This window comes from Ornithorhynchus anatinus, chromosome 9, assembly GCF_004115215.2.
Source record: "Ornithorhynchus anatinus isolate Pmale09 chromosome 9, mOrnAna1.pri.v4, whole genome shotgun sequence".
Lineage (NCBI taxonomy): Eukaryota > Metazoa > Chordata > Mammalia > Monotremata > Ornithorhynchidae > Ornithorhynchus > Ornithorhynchus anatinus.
The window spans coordinates 53,518,664-53,537,604 of NC_041736.1; the positions used below are offsets into that span (position 1 = coordinate 53,518,664).

Sequence of the window (18,941 nt, forward strand, 5' to 3'; positions counted from 1 at the left end):
CATCGTCCCCTGTTCTCGCCTATCCTGCCATCGATCCCTCCCTCCTCACCTCCGCCAAACTCTCTTCCCCTCTTCAAAGCCCTACTGAGAGCTCACCTCCTCCAAGAGGCCCCCCAGACTGAGCTTTCCCTTTTCCCTCTGCTGCCTCTGTTGCCTCTCTGCCCCCCTTCACCTCCCCCCAGCTAAGCCCCTTTCCCCCCACTTTCCCTCTGCTCCTCCCCCTCTCCCTTCCCCTCCCCTCAGCACTGTGCTCAACTGCTCATTTGTATATATTTTTATTACTCTATTTTGTTAATGAGATGTACATCCCCTTGATTCTATTTATTGCTATTGTCTTTGTCCGTCTGTCTCCCCTGATTAGACTGTAAGCCTATCAATGGGCAGGGATTGTCTCTATCTGTTGCCGAATTGTCCATTCCAAGCACTTAGTACAGTGCTGTGCACATAGTAAGCGGTCAATACTATTGAATGAATGAAATATTAGCTCAAATTCCAACTCTGCATACGAGACGAAAGTTCACCCTATGAAACAAATGTCAGTGGATTTTTTGATGGTCAAAATGCATATTTGTAAATTATTGTGTGTCTGTCTTCCCTACTAGACTGTAAGCGACCTGCGGGTTGGGATCCTGTCTCCTCCTTTGAGCTATGTCATGGCTCAGTAGCATCACCACCGAATGGTGGGGAGTGAAGGTGGAGGAACCATAAGGCAATGTTGCTACTTTCTGTGGTTTAGTAGAAAGAGTACGGGCTTGGGAGTCAGAGGATTTGAGTTCTAATCCCGGCTCTGCCATTTGTCTGCTGTGTGACCTTGGGAAAGTCATTTCACTTCCCTGTGCCTCAGTTACCTCATCTGTAAAATAGGGATTAAAACTGTGAGCCCCACGTGGGACCATCTGATTACCTCGTATCTACCCCAGTGCTTAGAACACTGTTTGGCACATGGTAAATGCTTAACAAATACCATAATTATTATTAAAAAATATACATATATCTGTAGAGACAACTGACACTGACAGTTACATCATTCACTCAGAATTTATGCATCACCCATGCAAAAATTACAAAGTCAGAAATATGACAAGCCCCTGTTCTTGAGGAGTTCTTAATCTAATGGAGGATATAGGATTAACCAAAATACAAAATATGCACTTGGAGGAAAATCTTAATTATTTATGCTGTTTCCATTTATCAGGCACAATAAAGATTTAGCTATATAGTCCAGGGGTTACAGTGAGCAGGTGGGGTCCAGGCTGGGCCAGCTCTGGTTCTCATCCACCAGTGCTTAGTACAGTGTCGGGCACATAATAAGCACTTAATACCATAATTATTATTATCATCTCACCTCTGCCTCTTGCATGCTATGTGACCCAGAGCAAGTCACTTCATTTCTCTGTGCCTCAGTTTCCTCAACTGTAATGTGGGGATTTGAATCCTATACTCCCTGCCCCTTAAATTATGAGCCCCAGGGGGACAGGGACTATTTCCCATCTGACTGTGTTATACCTACCCCAATGCTCAGCACAGTAATAAGGACTTTACAAGTATTGTTATTACTATTAAGAAGCAGCATGTTTTAGTGAAAAGAGCATAGGCCTGGGAGTCAGAGAACCTGGGTTCTAATCCCCGTTCTTCCACATGCCTGCTGGATAACCTTGGGTCAGTTACTTAACTTCTTTGTGCCTCAGTTTCCTCATCTGCAAAATGGGGACTCAATACCAGTTCTACCTCCTACTTAGACTGAACTCCATGTGGGACCTGATTACCTTGTATCTGCTCCAGAGCTTAGAACACTGTTTGGCACAGAGTAAGCAATTGAATACCACAGTTATTGTTAGTAATGGGGTTGTCATTTATTCTTAAATAATCACCTGATTTAACAGACTAGTTTAAATTTGGTATAGTCTCTCTCCATTTTACCTGCGAAACATGGAAATGACTGGCCACTTAAAAAGTGTTCTGCTTGATTTAATGACTGAAAAATGGGAAAGATACTTTATAAACATAAAGTACCACTATTATAGCCTATTTGGTAAACACATGGTATAGTCTGTTGAGAGTTTGCTCCAAAGCCTACTGAGCAAATTGCCTTTCAAATCTTAATACTCTAAATGCCCAAAAGGAAAGCTTAGTATCTCCCTCACTAAATCTCTTGGGACAAGATATCTTGCAGGCAATTTCCTGCTTTCTACGTTATCCAAGTGTAATTACTGAACATTACATTGGGATTATATTAAATTACACTGTTGTTCAAACAATAAGATATACTACTTAGTCACTCCTGAGCAATTTTACAGCCTGACCCAGAAATCACACAAAGCAAGGTCAATGGCTTTATGAATTTGACTTTCGCCTGTTGATATCTGGATTCAAACTGATGTGTTACCACCTTCCTTTCCATCGCCCACATTTACCGTATCCAACTTCTAGCCAGAGTCTTACAAGTGTTTGCAAAGCAGCCAACTGTTTATGGATTCACTCCAGAGGAATTATTTTTATTTATTCAATAACTGAACAGAATTACCCAGGGGGAAAAACTCACAAAGGGATATATCTAGCTAAGAACTCAGTAAAGTGCATTAGAGAGAACCACAGAGTTCAAGCGTGACATTTTGTTATGAAGGCAGAATTGTTTCATTACTGAATATTAGCTTCCCCTTCACTTTCAAAGACAGTTCTAGGAATGTCTCATATTAATCCATAAAGATTTAGACTCTGGTGGAAAACACTTCTCACCCCCTCAAACCTCCACTGAAATAAACAACTTAATACTCTAGCCTAGGCCCACTTTAATTTTGAGGGCAAAGTCTATATAAGAATAACAGGATAATAAAAGGAAAGTATTTTTATTGTATTCTAATTTATAAAATGTCCAATTAACAACACTAATCATCTGAATTGGGATAAACAGTCTGGTTAGCATGGATTACTCTCTCACTTGTGTTTCTAAGTTTTGTTATATTTTACTATTCTTTTTCAGTGTAGGAGTATGAAAAATATTGATGCAATTAATGTTCCAGTTTGTTGTCCAAACAGCTCACCACAAATAATTTGTGACTCATTATTGCTTTATGTGGTGCATTTCAACATTTTTTTTAAAAGTATCACCTGAGAGTACAAAATTACAAAGTACGCACTGGGGCATTGTTCATACTGCCAGATAGATTTATTTCTGACTCAGAGTTGGGTTTTTTTGAACATCACTTGCAGAGAACATCAAAACCATCTTCGACCAACTACCTAGAAACCTACCGTGCATCTGTTTTTTTAGTTTTTATTTGTTTAAAAAAAAATCATTTGTACCCATTCCCTTACTCTTTCATCTATTGTGTATTTGGCAATGTGTGTCTTCCTACCTCTCTTTTTAGATCAAGCTCTTGGAGGTCAGGGATTTCATCTCCACTTTTAACTGTATGTTGCCTGAGTGCTCTACATAGATTAGATGCTCGACTGATGATGAATGTCTGTCTCCCACTCTAGACTGTAAGCTCATATGGGCAGGGAGTGGGTCTGCTAATTCTGTTATATTGTACTCTCTCAAGTGCTTACTACAGTGCTCTGCACATACTAAGTGCTCAATAAGTGCCACTGCTCAATTGATGACATTAAAATAATCACTCCCGAAGGAAAGGAATCCTTCACACTTCCATCCTGAACTCAATCAAGATTAGGACCAGAAGAGCCATAGGTACTGTAGATGTTACCCATCTAGCTACAGCCCCACCACTTATTTGAGAAGGTGCAGAAGGAAAATTTCCTACCGGCCCGCCATCAGCTGGGAAGGCCACAGAGGAGGAAGAAAACAAATTCATAGATGTGGTGGTTACCACTACACTCCCTCGGATCCGACCGTTACTGGTACCATAAGGGAGAAGGAGGATGGGTTGGGGAGAGGTGGGAAAGCGTCCCATCTGGTACAGTGAAAAGTACCCCAGGGGTTTTATAATAATAATTATGGTATTTATTAAGCGCTTACTATGTGCCGAGCACTGTTCTAAGCGCTGGGGTAGATACGAAGTAATCAGGTTGACCCATGCGGGGCTCACAGTCTTAGTGTCCATTTACAGATGGGGTAACTGAGAGAAGTGAAGTGGCTTGCCCAAGGTTACACTGCAGATAAGTTCAGGAGGCGAGATTAGAACCCATGTCCTCTGACTCCCAAGCCTGTGCTCTTTCCACTAAACCACGCTGCTTCTGGTTTTGGGTACCACTGGGTGAGAAAACAGCCCTTTATGATCTCTTCTCTCTTCTCCTGACATTCCTCAGGGTCAGGAGACACACTTTAGTCTGAACTGAGTAGAGTGGAACTGTTGTCTGTCAAGGAGTGTGACGAATGCTCCAATGCTCAAACATCCACTCTCTTCAATCAAGATTCTAATGTAAATTGAAAGGAATATGTTCCCTGGTAAGAATACTGCCCACCATCAATCTACAGTCCAGTGCAAATCAGTCATCTCAGGCAAAGAGAACAGCAAACTGAAAGGATTTAGGCACTGTGCCCATGACCTTGGATGTACTGACTAAAATGTTCAAACATCTTTTGACATAAGGCATATGCCAACAGCATCTCCTTAATTTTTTAGGCATATTTCTGAGACACTCCTACTTTTCTTCCCTCCTGACTTCCATCATCAATGGTATCCTCTCTGATAACTTCTTCTCCACTGCCTTTCAAACATACTCAAATTTCCTCTAACCTCTGTGTGTGTGGGTATAGATCTCTCTCTCTCTCTCTCTCTCTCTCTCTCTCTCTAATCCTCCATTGGATTCCACTGCACCCTTCAGCTCTTGTTTGCTTTACATCTTCTTCCAAACCCCTTGACTGGGTTGTATAGGCTTGCTGACTCCACTTCCTCTCTTTCACACTTCATCTTGTCCCACTACAATCTAATTTCTGCCCCCTTCACTCTATGAGATCACTCTTTCCAAGGTCACCAATGACTTTTCCTCCTTGCTAAATCTAGCGGAAACTAGGCGCTGACTAAATACTATTACTACCTCCTTCTTGCCAAATTTAACAGACTCTATCTTAATCCTCCTTGACCTCTTGGATGCTTTCAGCATCTTGGACCACTACTCCCCTCTTGGAAACACTTCTAGCCTTGATATTACTTACAGTTTTCTCCTGATTCTCCCTTCTGGACAATCCTGCTCCATCCCTTACACCAGCTCTTCCTCTGCTTCTTACCCGCTAACTGTAGGTGTTCCTTAGGGCCTTGTGCTGGGCTGCCCTTTTCTCACTTGATGCTCATTCTCTTGGCCAGCCCAACTGCTCCCTTGGCTTCAATTATCACCTCTATCCCTCTTGGCAATCTCGCGTTTCCTCCTGCCAGAACCTCAAACTCAACATGTCCAAAACGCATCTCATTTTCCCTTCCAAATCCTGTCTGCCACCTAACTCTTCCATCACAGTCAACAACATCACCATCCTTCGCAACTCTCAAGTCTACAACTTCGATTTTACCTTTGACGTCTCTTCTCTTTCAGTGCCCATATTCAACCTGCTCCCAAATCTCGTTCGTTCCGCTTCCACACATTTCCAGAACCCACCCCTTCCTCTCCATCCAACTGCCACTGTGCTGGTCCAGGCACTTCTCATATCCCCCCCTCTAGACTACCCATTCTTGGGTAAGGATTGTCTTTGTTGCTGAATTGCACTTTCCAAGCGCTTAGTACAGTGCTCTGCACACCCTAAGTGCTCAATAAATACGATTGAATGAATGAATATCCTCACTCAACTACTACATCAAACTCCTCTCCAAGCTCCCCATCTCCGGTCTCTCCTTCATTCTTCACGCTCCATTCTGCTGCTCAGATCATTTTTCTAAGTCAATCTGCACGCCTCCCCACTTCTCAAAAACGTCAGTGATCGCCTACTCCTCTATCAAGCAGAAACTCCTGACCATTGGCTAGCTATAGGGTACTCAATCAGCTTCCTCCCTCCTATTTATTTTCATGTTCCCCCCTCACCCTACCTCACACTCTTCATTCCCCTCAAGCTAACCTAATCACCGCGCCCCACTGTCATCTCTCCCAGCCAATTCTTGCTCACACTCTTCCCTACTGCCTGGAATTTATTCACTCCATCTGACAGACCACAGCTCTCTCCATCTGCTCCCGGAGGGTTTCCAAATTAATTTCTAATTACCCCATTTTATATCCCCTCTACCACCACTTCTACTCCATAGACATTGGTGTACTCACAATCACCCATAACACATATTTTACTAACCCTATTTCTTAAGCACTAATTCATGGACAGATCCTCTTTTCCTTCTTTTCCCTTACTGTAAATTACTTTAATGTCTCCCCCTGCTAGACAGTAAACCCTCTGAAGGCATAGATCATGTCAATTTACAGTGCTCTTCACACAGTAGGCATTCAGTAAATAGGACTGACTAACAGTTACACTTGCCTACTCTTCAAAGGAGCCTTAGATAGACTCTCTATGATCTGCCTAAGGGATGTTTCCCTAAGGAAATTTTCCAAAATAACCAAAAATTTGCTTTTTAATCATTGTTGCATTTTGTAGCTCTTCACAGAAGGAAAATTTTCTTCCCTGTAAAATGGAATTCTCCATCATGCAATCCCAGGGTGCACTTAAATAGGCTTGTCAGTTTTATAATTCAAGGAATTATTACCATTATCCAGTGCCAGACATTTCTGAATCATATGGGTTGGAACATTTTTCCCTCATCATTACCTAATTGTGCTACCTGTTCTCTGTCAGCCTAATAAGGTAGTAATGGAAAGGTAATGTAGCATAACTACCCTACATGTGCAGAGATTCGTGCTAAATGTACCTTTGGCAAACTAATTTTATTTGTGCGTACTGTGTCTTCTCAATTCTAAAGACACAAACTAATAGGGCAGAGAAAGGCATAAGGTGGACAGGGCACACTTGGGGCTTATTCTCTGGATGGTTTGAGCAGACAACCATTCAGAGAGTGGGAATGCTAAGGGAGTGTCTGACAGGTTTGGAGGGGGGACTCTCCACAAAAACATTTTAATGGTAATAGAGTAAGCCTACAAGAAGAAATTCATTTCAGTGAGAGAAAACAAAGATACTATAAATTGAAAACCCTTCATGGCTCTACAGAGCTTTTCTTCAGTAGCACTATTTTGGTTAAACTGTATTGTGACAGTGGAAGGATAACCCTGTTTGGGGAGGTGGCCAAGTCCTTGAAGGCCCTTTTAAGGAATTTTTCTGGGTTGACTAACAGCTCATTTTGATACACAGCAGAGAAACGAAACCGTCTCCAGACCCAGATTAATATCCCAGTGGAATGTGCCCCTTCCTTACTCCCAGACTACAAGATTGTCACAGCTCCTAGGGGCTCAACCACCCCCCCTTGACTCACTGATACTGCTTTTTCCCCCACAGATAGTGGATAACTGACCAAACAGTCATCCTCAGCTCAGACTGACAAAACATGCCTTCTGGAACTGGAGAGGGTTCGGGGGGAGGGGGGGGGGAGGGGGGGGCGGTGAAAGGGGGGTGGGGAGAGAAGAGAGAAAGAGAGAATATGAATGGAAGATTGGTATGATGCTATCCTTCTGGAAGAATGAGAGTGTAGAAAAATTTCCCAAATCATGAGGATAAACCACAACAAAGAGAATGTTCGTGAATAATCAGGAGCATATCGCACAACTGAGTTTTCTGGTCTAGCACCATTGCAATGGGCCATAAAGTTCTCCCCCTCCCAGGTCATGTAGCAGGGTTCCAGCTGCCACCCTCCCCTTTGCAGTCCTATATGCCAACATAATCCTAGCGCCATCAGCTGGGATTCCCCTCCTGTCTGAGTCCCTGTGCTTCTCTGTACTTATTAATCATTATTATTATTACTATTGCTTTTGTTAAGCACTTACTATTTGCCAACAATGGTTCTAAGCGAAGGAAGAGATCTTGCACCTTCTCCTACCACTCCCTGGCTCCACTCCTCGCTATGATTGCTGTCCCTGGTCTGTTCTCTATTGCTACCCTCTACGTGGGGAAAAGGGAGAGTGAGTGGCCTCTCCCAAGGCCATTTTTACAAGTTGCCGGGCTCTGGGGCAGCCAATAGAAGAGTCTACTGATGGTTTGAGAGTGGCAGAACAGGGCGGAAGTTACGAGTCCTGGCACACTAAACCTGTAAGCACAGTGACATGGAACCAACTTTCATTCTTCACAGCTTTTCTGCCAGCAATCCAGTCCTAGTTGTTGCTTCTACATCTCTACTCTCCATACTGGATGCTCTAGCTATGTCATTCTAGTTTAAGTTCTGTTTACTTATTTTCATGTTTTCTTGCACAGTTTAGTTTGTCGCATCGTTTGCTCCCCCAATTTCACTCTTACTTTTCTCTAACCCGGTCATTGTCCTTTGTATCTCTCTTCTCAATAAAGACAGGAATCTAGGATTTAACCCTGAATTTGCCCAGAGCTGGGAGTATGCCACAGCTGGCTTGAACTCAGAACTGGTAACAGAAAGAGTCATTCATTCAATCATATTCATTGAGCGCTTACAGTGTGCAGAACACTGTACTGAGCGCTTGGGAAAGTACAATACAGCAATAGAGAGGGACAATTCCTGCCCACAATGGGCTTATAGTCTAGAGGTGGGGCGACAGACATCAAAACAAGCAAACAGGCAACAATCTAAATAAACAGAATTATACATATATACCCAGGCCAGGTGTTCAGGGTCAGAGGTCTTGAGGAGTGTCGACTGGGGTAACAGCAGGAACAGGAGCAAACCCCTCACCCACATGGTGCCAAGCCAGTATCTCATGATCTCCTGCTACAACCCAACCTGCACACTCCACTACTTTATCATCCACCTACTCTCTGTAGCTCGAGCTCATCTACCCTGCGACACATCAATCCATAGAATTTATTAAGCACCTACTGTGTGCATAGCACTGTATTTAGTGCTTGGGAAAGTACAAAGTAAGAGACTTGGTAGACACATTATCTGCCCACAAAAAAAATGATCTTCTGGAGGGGGAAACAGATTTTAATGTACATTAATAAATTACACGTACGTATATAACTACTGTGAGGCTAAAAGGTGGGTTGAATAAAGGGAGCAGATCCAAGTGCAAGGGTGATGCAGGAGTGGGAGAAAAGGAAATGAGGGCTTAGTTGAGGAAAGGCTCCTCTTGGAGGAGATGTGCTTTATGTTCTTTTCTAGACATGTTAAATTTGAGATGACAGGAGGACATCCAGGTAGAGATATCTTGATGGCAGGAGGAAATGGGAGTCTGCAGAGAGGAAGAGAGATCAGCGTTGGGAGATACAGATTTGGGCATCAACCATATAGAGGTGGTAGTTGAAGCAATGGGAGAGAAAGAGGTCTCCAAGGGAATGGGTTTAGGTAGACAGCAGAAGGGGAACTGCCCAGATGGTCTGAGAGATGTCCTCCCAAAGACAATAATTTCTTACCCAACTGGATTTTACACAAAACAAAGGCTATCTTCCAGGATTATGACTGAGCTACAATAAACTTCCTTTTTTTAAGAAAAAGAAAGTCAAACATCTCTTTAGCATCAGTGACCTTGATTGATTGATTTTAATTCTTTCCTCCACCTAACAGATCCTTTTCTAACCCAAGATAAAATGTGGGAGTTTTCTGAGTCCAAAAGAAAACTTCAGCGAGAACAGATCTGTCACTCTTGAGCTAATGAATAATGAATAATGAGCTCTATCTGAAGCATGCATTCTTAAAATAAGGTGGGAACAACATCTCGGTGCAAGTTGAATAAATATATTAAAGGTGCTCTCAGAACAGTAGCTCTGTGACCAGTGGGACAATCAGCAGATCCAATTAACCAGCATCTCTAAGACCACAATCAGAAAACGAAAAGAAAAGAGTTGCAGTGAGACGGTAACAAACGTGTTACGTAAAAGAGGACTTTTCCAGTGCTTCTAAAAAGAACAAAAGAAATATTTAATGAGTCAGACATCAATTTCCAAGAATATGGGATGTAATTAGCCGTAAATGGGCTCTGTATTTCATCACGCAAAAGTATCCTGCCAAAAAGAATCAAAATAAATAAAACTCCAAAACTCTCAGATATTAGTATAGGTCTAAACTCAATCCAAATATTTAGGTATCCTTGGGGGGGGAGGGAAATCTTTACTGCTTAATAGCCAAAATGAGCTCGTGCTCCGAAGGGCCAAGTACCAAAATATTTTAGACATTATGTGTTTTTCCAACTGGTTTTAGCAATATTGAATTAATGAATAAAAAGGCTGATATTCTACTGCCACCTAAAGGACAAAAATAGATTACAGCTTATGTAACTTGATAATTGCCCTCTCCCATTTCAAAGAACCAGGTTTAAGGAAGCAACTTTTCAAAAAGTTCTTTCAGGCAGGGCAAATTGCACATACTTCTTATATCATCTCAGTTAGCATAAGCCCATTGAAATGGCATTGGCAAGATTCTTCTACCAGATCTAGAAGTTAAGCATTGGACTATTACTATTTGGTAATATTCAGTACCTTTACTTTCACCCTGAAAAAAGTTAGGATTGTTTGATATTTGCTGAATATCAGCATCGTCAAGAGCTGTATTCACCCTTCCTCTATGCTTCCACAAACCTAGTAAGTAGAGGGCACCAACCCTGACCTCGAGGAATTTACAATCTACAGCATGGGAGGAGAAATGCATTTTTCCATTCAAAGGAGAATCTGTAGTGCCAACATAAGCATTGGCTGTCCAAATCTGTTTTCAGTTCTAAGAAAAGATCTAAAGGTTGAATTAATAAAACGGCACCAACAGTTATTTACTGTCTACTTTGACACCGCACTGAAGGGAATTACAAGAGAAGTATAAGACAAGGTTCCTATCCTCAAAAAGTTTATAGCACACTAGAAAGCAAAGAGCAAGGCAGCGAGGCCTAGTGGAAGGAGCACAGGACTGGGAGTCAGAGGATCTGGGTTCTATACCTGGCTCTTAAAAAAAAAAAGTATTTCTCAGTGCTTACTATGTGCTGGACATTGAAATAAGCAGTGCGGTAGACACAAGCTAATCAGGTTAGACACAGTCCCCGTCCCACTTGGGGTTCACAGTCTTAATCCCCAATTTACAGAGGAGGTAACTGAGGCAGAGAGAAGTTAAGTGACTCTCCCAAGGTCACACAGCAGACAAGTAGCAGAACCTGTCTGCTGGATGACCCTGAGTAAGTCACTTAGCTTCTCTGTGCCATAGTTTCCTCATCTGCAAAATGGACTTTAAAATCCTACTCCCTCTGCCTTAGACCATGAAGCCCATGTGGGACAGGAACCATGTCCAACCTGCTCATCTTACATCTACTCCAGCACTTAGTACAGTGCCTGGAACACAGTTAAGTTCCATAAATGGTATAATAATAATAACAACAAATACAAAACAGAATACACATAAAATCTTATGTTGATGCATAAATGCTGGAGAAATGGTAGTTGATGGTATGGGCTCACATTTTTTGTTTATTTTTTAAACATACCATAAAATTAGAAACCATCTTCAATCATAGAGAAATCCGTAAAAATTAAAAACAAGCTGACAGAACCTAAAGGCAAATAAATACAAGGATTAAATGTTGAAAATGTTTCCCAGTTTATTATAAGCTGAAAAAGATCATTCCAAAAATTCCTCAAGAAGAATTTGTTAAGTAGTCTATTATTGTTCAAATGCCTACAATTTTCCAAGAGCAGGGCACACAATTAACAATAACAGTTACAGGAAAATACAGTTCTTTGAAGAAGAAAACTGACATAATGGTGGAAGAGCTATACCTCTGTGAATATAGTAGCAGCTTTCTTCTGGTATAAACCTGTTGTCACTGTAATTTTCAAAAAAAAATTGAGGAAGGGAAGGGAAGAAAAGGTAGGGATTATACAGTTTATGATTTGCTAGCTTCTAAAATTATGAGATTTAAAAAACACAGGACATCACTCTCAAAACTAAATAATGGTTCTAGTTGACTTTAATATTGAGATACCCTCCATGTAGGAGCAGTAATAGCAGTAATATTTGAGTCACCCCTAAGTGCAAAGCAGCGATTATACTAAGCACTTGAAAACTACAAAGAAGTGACAGGTTCTCAGTTTACATGGAGTTTACACCCACCTGCTACTTATTCTTGAGTTCCCCATCTGCCAATGAGAAAGGGAAAGGCAAGAATTCCAACACAAAATATGGACTAAATTACATATCTGGGAAATCCACACAAAAAAGTTTTCAGAGTAAAGTTAGTATTGTATTAAATGCTGCTGATTTTAATAGTCCAGTTTGACTTCTGGAAAAAGAGTATGTATAGGTCTTTACATAGGTATTCCTATCAGGCAATAGTATAGAAACATGAACATTTATAACTTATTTGGAGTTAATATGTTTGAGTCATAGATATTTAGAGCTGCAATTATTTTGGAAAGAGGAATGGTTACCAACTTTCCAATTGCTTTGAGGATTGTACATAATGACACAGACTCATCTCCAACCCCAGTTGTCTGAGTGGAGGTTGGGGCAAGGGGGAAAAAAGGTAAGCAGCCTTAAAAATGTCCGATCTAAAAACATGTATCTACCTCAGTGCTTAAGCCTAAAATAAGTGCCTAATAAAGGTCATAATCATTAACAAAATAATAACAACAATTTTGGGGTCTGTTAACCATCGGGTGCTGATCACCGTTCCACAAATCCTGCGTAGGATAGAGGCTGTGTCCGACCTGATAATCTTGTGAGGAAGCCCTATGCGGGCTCACAGTCTAAACAGAAGAGAGAACAAGTATTGAATCCTCATTTTACATTATTATTATTATCGTATCTGCTGAGAGCTACTATGTGTCAAGTACCGATCTAAGCACTGGAGTAAATACAAGATAATCAAGCCAGACAGTCCCTGTCCCACATGAGGCACAAAGTATCAGCAGGAGGGAGAACAAATAGGATGAGAAAACTGAGGTAGAGAGACATCAAATATCTTGCCCAAGGTCACACAATAGGCCAGTGGCAGAGCCAGGATTAGAAACCAGGTCCTGAGACTCCCAGCCCATGTCCTTTCCACTAGACCACACAAAGCAATCCCTGGCTGCAGTTTTAAATGAAGAAAATTCTTGTGAATAGTGATATCTGATAAAAAGGATCACATCACTCCATGCTAAAAACAGAAAAGTCTCAGAGGATCAGACAGATTCTGATCAAGTGAAAGATAACTGAGGCGCAAAGAAATTAAATGACTTGTCCAAGGTCACGCAGCAGACAAATGGTGGATCTGAGATTAGAACCCAGGTCCTTATTATTATTAATAATATATTTTATATAATGTTATTTATTAATATAGTGGTTTTATTAATTGCTTACTATATGCCGGGCTCTGTATTTGCGCTGGAGTGGATACAGGCTAATCGAGTTGGACACAGTCCCTGTCCCATGTGGGGCTCACAGTCTTAATCATATTTTACAAATGAGGTAACTGCAGCACAGACAAGTGAAGTGACTTGACTGACGGCACACAGCAGACAATGGGCAAAAGCGGCATTAGAACCCAGATCCTTCTGACTCCCAGACCTATGCTCTATCCACTAGACACGCTATTTTTATTGAACACTTACTCTGTGCGGAGTACTGCAGTAGGCCCTAGGGAGAGTACAATATAATAGACTTGGAAGACATCTTCTCTGCCCACAAAGAGCTTACAGTCTAGAAGGGAAGGCAGATATTAAAAGAAATTACAGATATGTGCAAAAGTGCTGTGGATAAAGGGTACAAATCCAAGTGCCAGGGGTATGCAGAACGGAAGCGGGGTAGGGGACCTTGTGGACACTTGGATGGTGATGGATTTTGTGTATTCTGGGTGCACTTCACAACATCCTGCCGCCCTACTCACTTGTTGCACAAACCGCCCTAGTAGGACCATAACTGGAAAGGGTCAAGAAAGTGCGAGGAGTCCCGCAAAAACCACTACCTCAAAAAGTAATTCCCTAAAGCTGGTTCTTGGTCCAAAAGTCTTCATGACTGAACCGTGGCTCGCCCATCCTTTGCAATGGGAAACTCCATCATCGCTCCTCCCTAGTACTAAGTAGGGTCGCAAACTCTTCACAAATAGTTCTACAACAAAGCAAATGCCAATGACAAGAAATGAGAACACTTTACCACATGTTGGCAGCGATGTCAAAATTCAATTTCTACGAATCCAAGGGAAGTTGGGTAGTCTTTTTCTAACTAGCACCGGATGAAACAAAAATATCACTCATTTCACCGTTATGACTAGAAAATTACAAGGGTGGAGCAGGGGAGGGAAGGAAGGAAAGGAAGGACCTGAGACATGTCATTTTCTTTGGCGAGCGGCTTACCCTGATTCAACAGGGGAAATACATGGAACAGGCCCAGTCCTGGCAGTTTGTGCCAACTGGACTCAACCTTGGGAGTTCTCTGAGCGTTTCAGCACTCTTCTGCCTTTCATCTCAAACTCCCACCATGCCAGTCATGGTTGCATTCCAGAGTCTCTATCTTTCGCAGCCCCATCACGTCCTCCTCATCTCACATTAGAGAAGCAAGGTGGCCCAGTAGATAATACTCGGGCCTGGGAGTCAGAAGGACCGGGGTTCTAATTCTGGCTCCATCCCTTGTCTGCTGTGTGATCTTGGGCAAGTCACTGCACTTCACTCTGCCTCAGTACCCTCGTCTGTAAAACGGGCATTAAGACTGGGAGCCTGATGTGGGACAGGGACTGTGCCCGGCCCGATTAACTTGTATCTACCCCAGCACTGAGAACAATGCCTGGCACATAGTAAGCGCTTAACCAATACCACAATTATTATGTTCAGACCACGTCTACCACCCACCACTGCATCACACAGAAACATCTTATCATGGATTTTACAGCAATCAGCTCACCTGTCTCCCCACTGATCTACCACTGTCCAGCCCGCACGCTTCGTTCCTAGAACGCCTACTCACTATGCCCCAAACTAGTCTATTTCACTGCCGACCCTCTCCCACATCCTCCCTGCTAGACTGCAACTCCCTTCCCCTCAGGGGACATGTCTAGTTCTCTTGTATTGAACTCTCCCAAGTTCTTAGTACAGTGCTCTTCACATAGTAAACGCTCAATACCATTGATATATGCCAGACCACCACTCTCCCCACTTTCCATTAAGGGCACATCACCTCCAAGAGGCCTTTCCCACTTAAGCCCTCTTTTCCCTGACTCCCTCTCTTCTGCATCATCTATGCACTTGGATCTGTGACCGTTGGACATTTAATATCCGCTCCGCCCATGGCACTCGTACATATCTATGTTATATTATAAATTAATGTTAATATCTGTCTCCCTTTTTGGACTGTCAGCTTGTTGTGCGCAGGGAATGTGACTTCCAATTCTGGTGAATTGTACTCTCCCCAGCTCTCAGTACAGTGCTCTGCACTCTACTAATTTGTTGTTGAATTGTTCTTTCGAAGCCCATAGTAAAGTGCTCTGCACAGAGTAAGTGTTCAATATTCATTCATTCAATCAATCATATGTATTGAGTGCTTATGATTGAATGAATGCTCTGCACATAGTAAGCTCTTGACAAATGTGATTGATTGATGATGACTATCTCTCTTTATTATGGTACTGTACTTTCCCAAGTGCTTAGTACAGTGCTCTGCATACTGTAAGTGCTCAATCAATATGACTGAATGAATAAATGAACCCCCTCACTCGTGGCTTGACACTGAAGGAATCTTTTGGTCAGACACTGCTTTTGGGGAAGCAGCGTGGCTCAGTGGAAAGAGCCCGGGCTTGGGAGTCAGAAGTCATGGGTTCTAATCCCTGATCTGCCACCTGTCAGCTGTGTGACTTTGGGCAAGTCACTTGACTTCTCTGGGCCTCAGTTCTCTCATCTGTAAAATGGGAATGAAGACTTTGAGCCCCACGTGGTACAACCCGATCACCTTGTGTCCACCCAGCACTTAAACAGTGCTTGGCACATAGGAAGCGCTTAACAAATACCATCATTATTATTATTAGACACTCCCCAAAATAGCACAGTGGCGGAGATGAGAGCTTAAGTCAGGGAAGGCCCCCAGGAGGAGGTGGGATTTTTTTTGAAACCCACTCTCGATTCGGAGCGGCCGCCACTAGAGGGCGAGCGCAATCGCTTGGGGGGGGAGCGGCCGGAGGGGGCGTGGCCAGATGGAGGGGGCGTGGCCAACACGGGTAGTGCCAATGTGATAGGGGCGTGTCATTGGGGGCGGGGCCAAGGCGGACAGGGGCGGGGCTGACGGCTGGTCCCGTCCTCTGCACCGCCCCTAGCGGCGGAGGGAGAAAGTGTCGGGGTTCGCTCCCGCCTCTTCCAGCTCCGGGCGTTGGGAGGCGCTGGTGATGATGATGATGATGATAATAATAATAATAATAACTGTATTTGTTAAGCCCTTACTATGTCCCATAATAATAATAATAATAATGGTATTTAAGCCCTTACTATGTGCCATAATAATAATAGTAATGTATTTGTTAAGCCCTTACTGTGTGCCATAATAACAATAATAATAATGGTATTTGTTAAGCCCTTACTATGTGCCATAATAATAATAATAATGGTATTTGTTAAGCCCTTACTTTGTGCCATAATAATAATAATAGTAATGGTATTTGTTAAGCCCTTACTATGTGCCATAATAATAATAGTAATAATAATGGTATTTAAGCTCTATGTGCCATAATAATTATAACGGTATTTGTTAAGCCCTTACTATGTGCCGCCATAATAATAATAGTAATGGTATTTGTTAAGCCCTTACTATGTGCCATAATAATAATAATAGTAATGGTACTTGTTAAGCCCTTACTATGTGCCATAATAATAATTATAACGGTATTTGTTAAGCCCTTACTATGTGCCACAATAAGAAGAATAATGGTATTTGTTAAGCCCTTACTATGTGCCAAGCACAGTTCTACGCGCCGGGGTAGACGCAAGGTAATCGGGTGACCCCGCATGGGGCTCCCAGGCTTCCCCCCCATTTTCCAGATGAGGACACTGAGGCCCGCAGAAGTGAAGTGCCTATCCCCACGTGCCAGCGCGGCCGAGCGGCGGAGGCGGGATGGGAAGCCCCGGGCTCCGTCCCCCAAGCCCGGGCTCCTGCCCGTCGGCCGCGCCGCTTCTCCAGGGTCGGTACCTGCAGGAGGCTTCGCATCTTGGCCAGGAAGGGAGCGAAGTCCTCGGGCGGCAGGTCGGGGTAGAGCTGGCTCCGCAGCAGCTCCTCGGTGACGGGCGGCTGCCCGTAGAAGGCGGCCTGGGCCAGCCCGCCCAGCAGCCCGCTCAGGGGCTTGGCGCCCTCCAGCTCGCCCGCCATGGCCACCGCAGGCCCCGCCCCCTCTTCCCCTCCTCCCTTCTTTCCCTCCTCCCCTCTTTCCCTCCTCCCCTCCTCCCCTCCCGGACGCTCAGCGCCCTGCGCGCGCCGACGCAGCCTCGCGCCCTCTACTGGCCAGGGGCGCGTTGGCACCGCCCCGCCGCCGCCGCCGCCCCCCTCACCCCCGGCCGCTCAGCGCCCTGCGCGCGCCGCCGCTGCCGCCCCAGCCTCGCGCCCTCTACTGGCCAGGGGCGCATTTGCACCGCCCGCTCAGCTCCCTGCGCGCGCCGCCGCCGCCCCAGCGTCGCGCCCTCTACTGGCCAGGGGCGCGTTTACACCGCCCCGCCCCCCGCCCCCGGACGCTCTGCGCGCGCCGCCCCGGCCTCGCGCCCTCTACTGGCCAGGGGCGCATTTGCCCCGCCCCGCCCCCCGGCCGCTCAGCTCCCTGCGCGCGCCGCCGCCGCCCCAGCCTCGCGCCCTCTACTGGCCAGGGGCGCGTTTACACCGCCCCGCCCCCCGCCCCCGGACGCTCAGCGCTCTGCGCGCGCCGCCCCGGCCTCGCGCCCTCTACTGGCCAGCCAGGGGCGCGTTTACCTCGCCCCACCTCCGGCCGCTCAGGGCCCTGCGCGCGCCGCTGCCGCCTCCGCCGCCGCCACCCCCAGGCTCGCGCCCTCTACTGGCCAGGGGCGCGTTTACACCGCCCCGCCTACAGGAGGAGGCCGTTGAACCTGATTGGCTTCTTTAATAATAATAATGATGGTATTTGTTAAGCGCTTACTATGTGCAAAGCTCTGTTCTAAGCGCTGGGGGGCTACAAGGTGATCAGGTTGTCCCACGTGGGGCTCACAGTCTTCATCCCCGTTTTACAGATAAGGTAATTGAGGCCCAGAGAAGTTGTGACTTGCCCAAAGTCACAGAGCTGACAAGTGGTGGAGGCGGGATTCGAACCCATGACCTCTGACTCCCAAGCCCGGGCTCTTTCCACATTCGTTCATTCAATAGTATTTATTGAGCGCTTACTATGTGCAGAGCACTGTACTAAGCGCTTGGAATGAACAAGTCGGCAACAGATAGAGACGGTCCCTGCCATTTGACGGGCTTACAGTCTAATCAACGTGGCTCAGTGGAAAGAGCATGGGGTTTGGAGTCAGAGGTCATGAGTTTGAATCCCAGCTCTGCCACTTGTCTGCTGGGTGACTTTGGGCAAGTCACTTCACTTCTCTGTGCCTCAGTTACCTCATCTGTAAAATGAGGATTAACAGTGTGAGCCCCACGTGGGACAACCTGATTCCCCTGTATCTACCCCAGCGCTTAGAACAGTGCTCTGCACATAGTAAGTGCTTAACAAATACCAACATTATTATTATTATTATTATTAATCGGGGGAGACAGACAGACAAGAACAATGGCAATAAATATTCATTCAATAGTATTTATTGAGTGCTTACTATGTGCAGAGCACTGTACTAAGTGCTTGGAATGGACAATTCGGCAACAGATAGGGACAATCTCTGCCCTTTGATGGGCTTACAGTCTAATGGGGGGAGACAGATGGACAAAAACAGTAGCAATAAATAGAATCAAGGGGATGTACATCTCATTAAAACAATAGCAATAAATAGAATCAAGGGGATGTAT

General features: G+C 44.5%; 1 protein-coding gene across 6 annotated transcripts in view; it reads right to left on the reverse strand.

The window, feature by feature from the left end:
• The window catches only part of COMMD1 (copper metabolism domain containing 1), a 141,896-nt gene extending 124,561 nt beyond the window's left edge, over nucleotides 1-17,335 (reverse strand). For 2 of the 6 annotated variants that reach the window (XM_029072410.2, XM_029072411.2), the window contains exon 1: nucleotides 17,130-17,334. In XM_029072410.2, coding sequence (XP_028928243.1) covers nucleotides 17,130-17,306 — 177 coding nt within the window. In that variant the 5' untranslated portion in view covers nucleotides 17,307-17,334. Of the gene's footprint in view, nucleotides 1-11,469; nucleotides 11,536-17,129 lie in introns of all 6 variants that reach the window. The other 4 variants (XM_016228338.3, XM_039913091.1, XM_003431279.5 and 1 more) reach the window with 4 other exon arrangements.
• Between the last annotated feature and the right edge of the window lie 1,606 nt (nucleotides 17,336-18,941).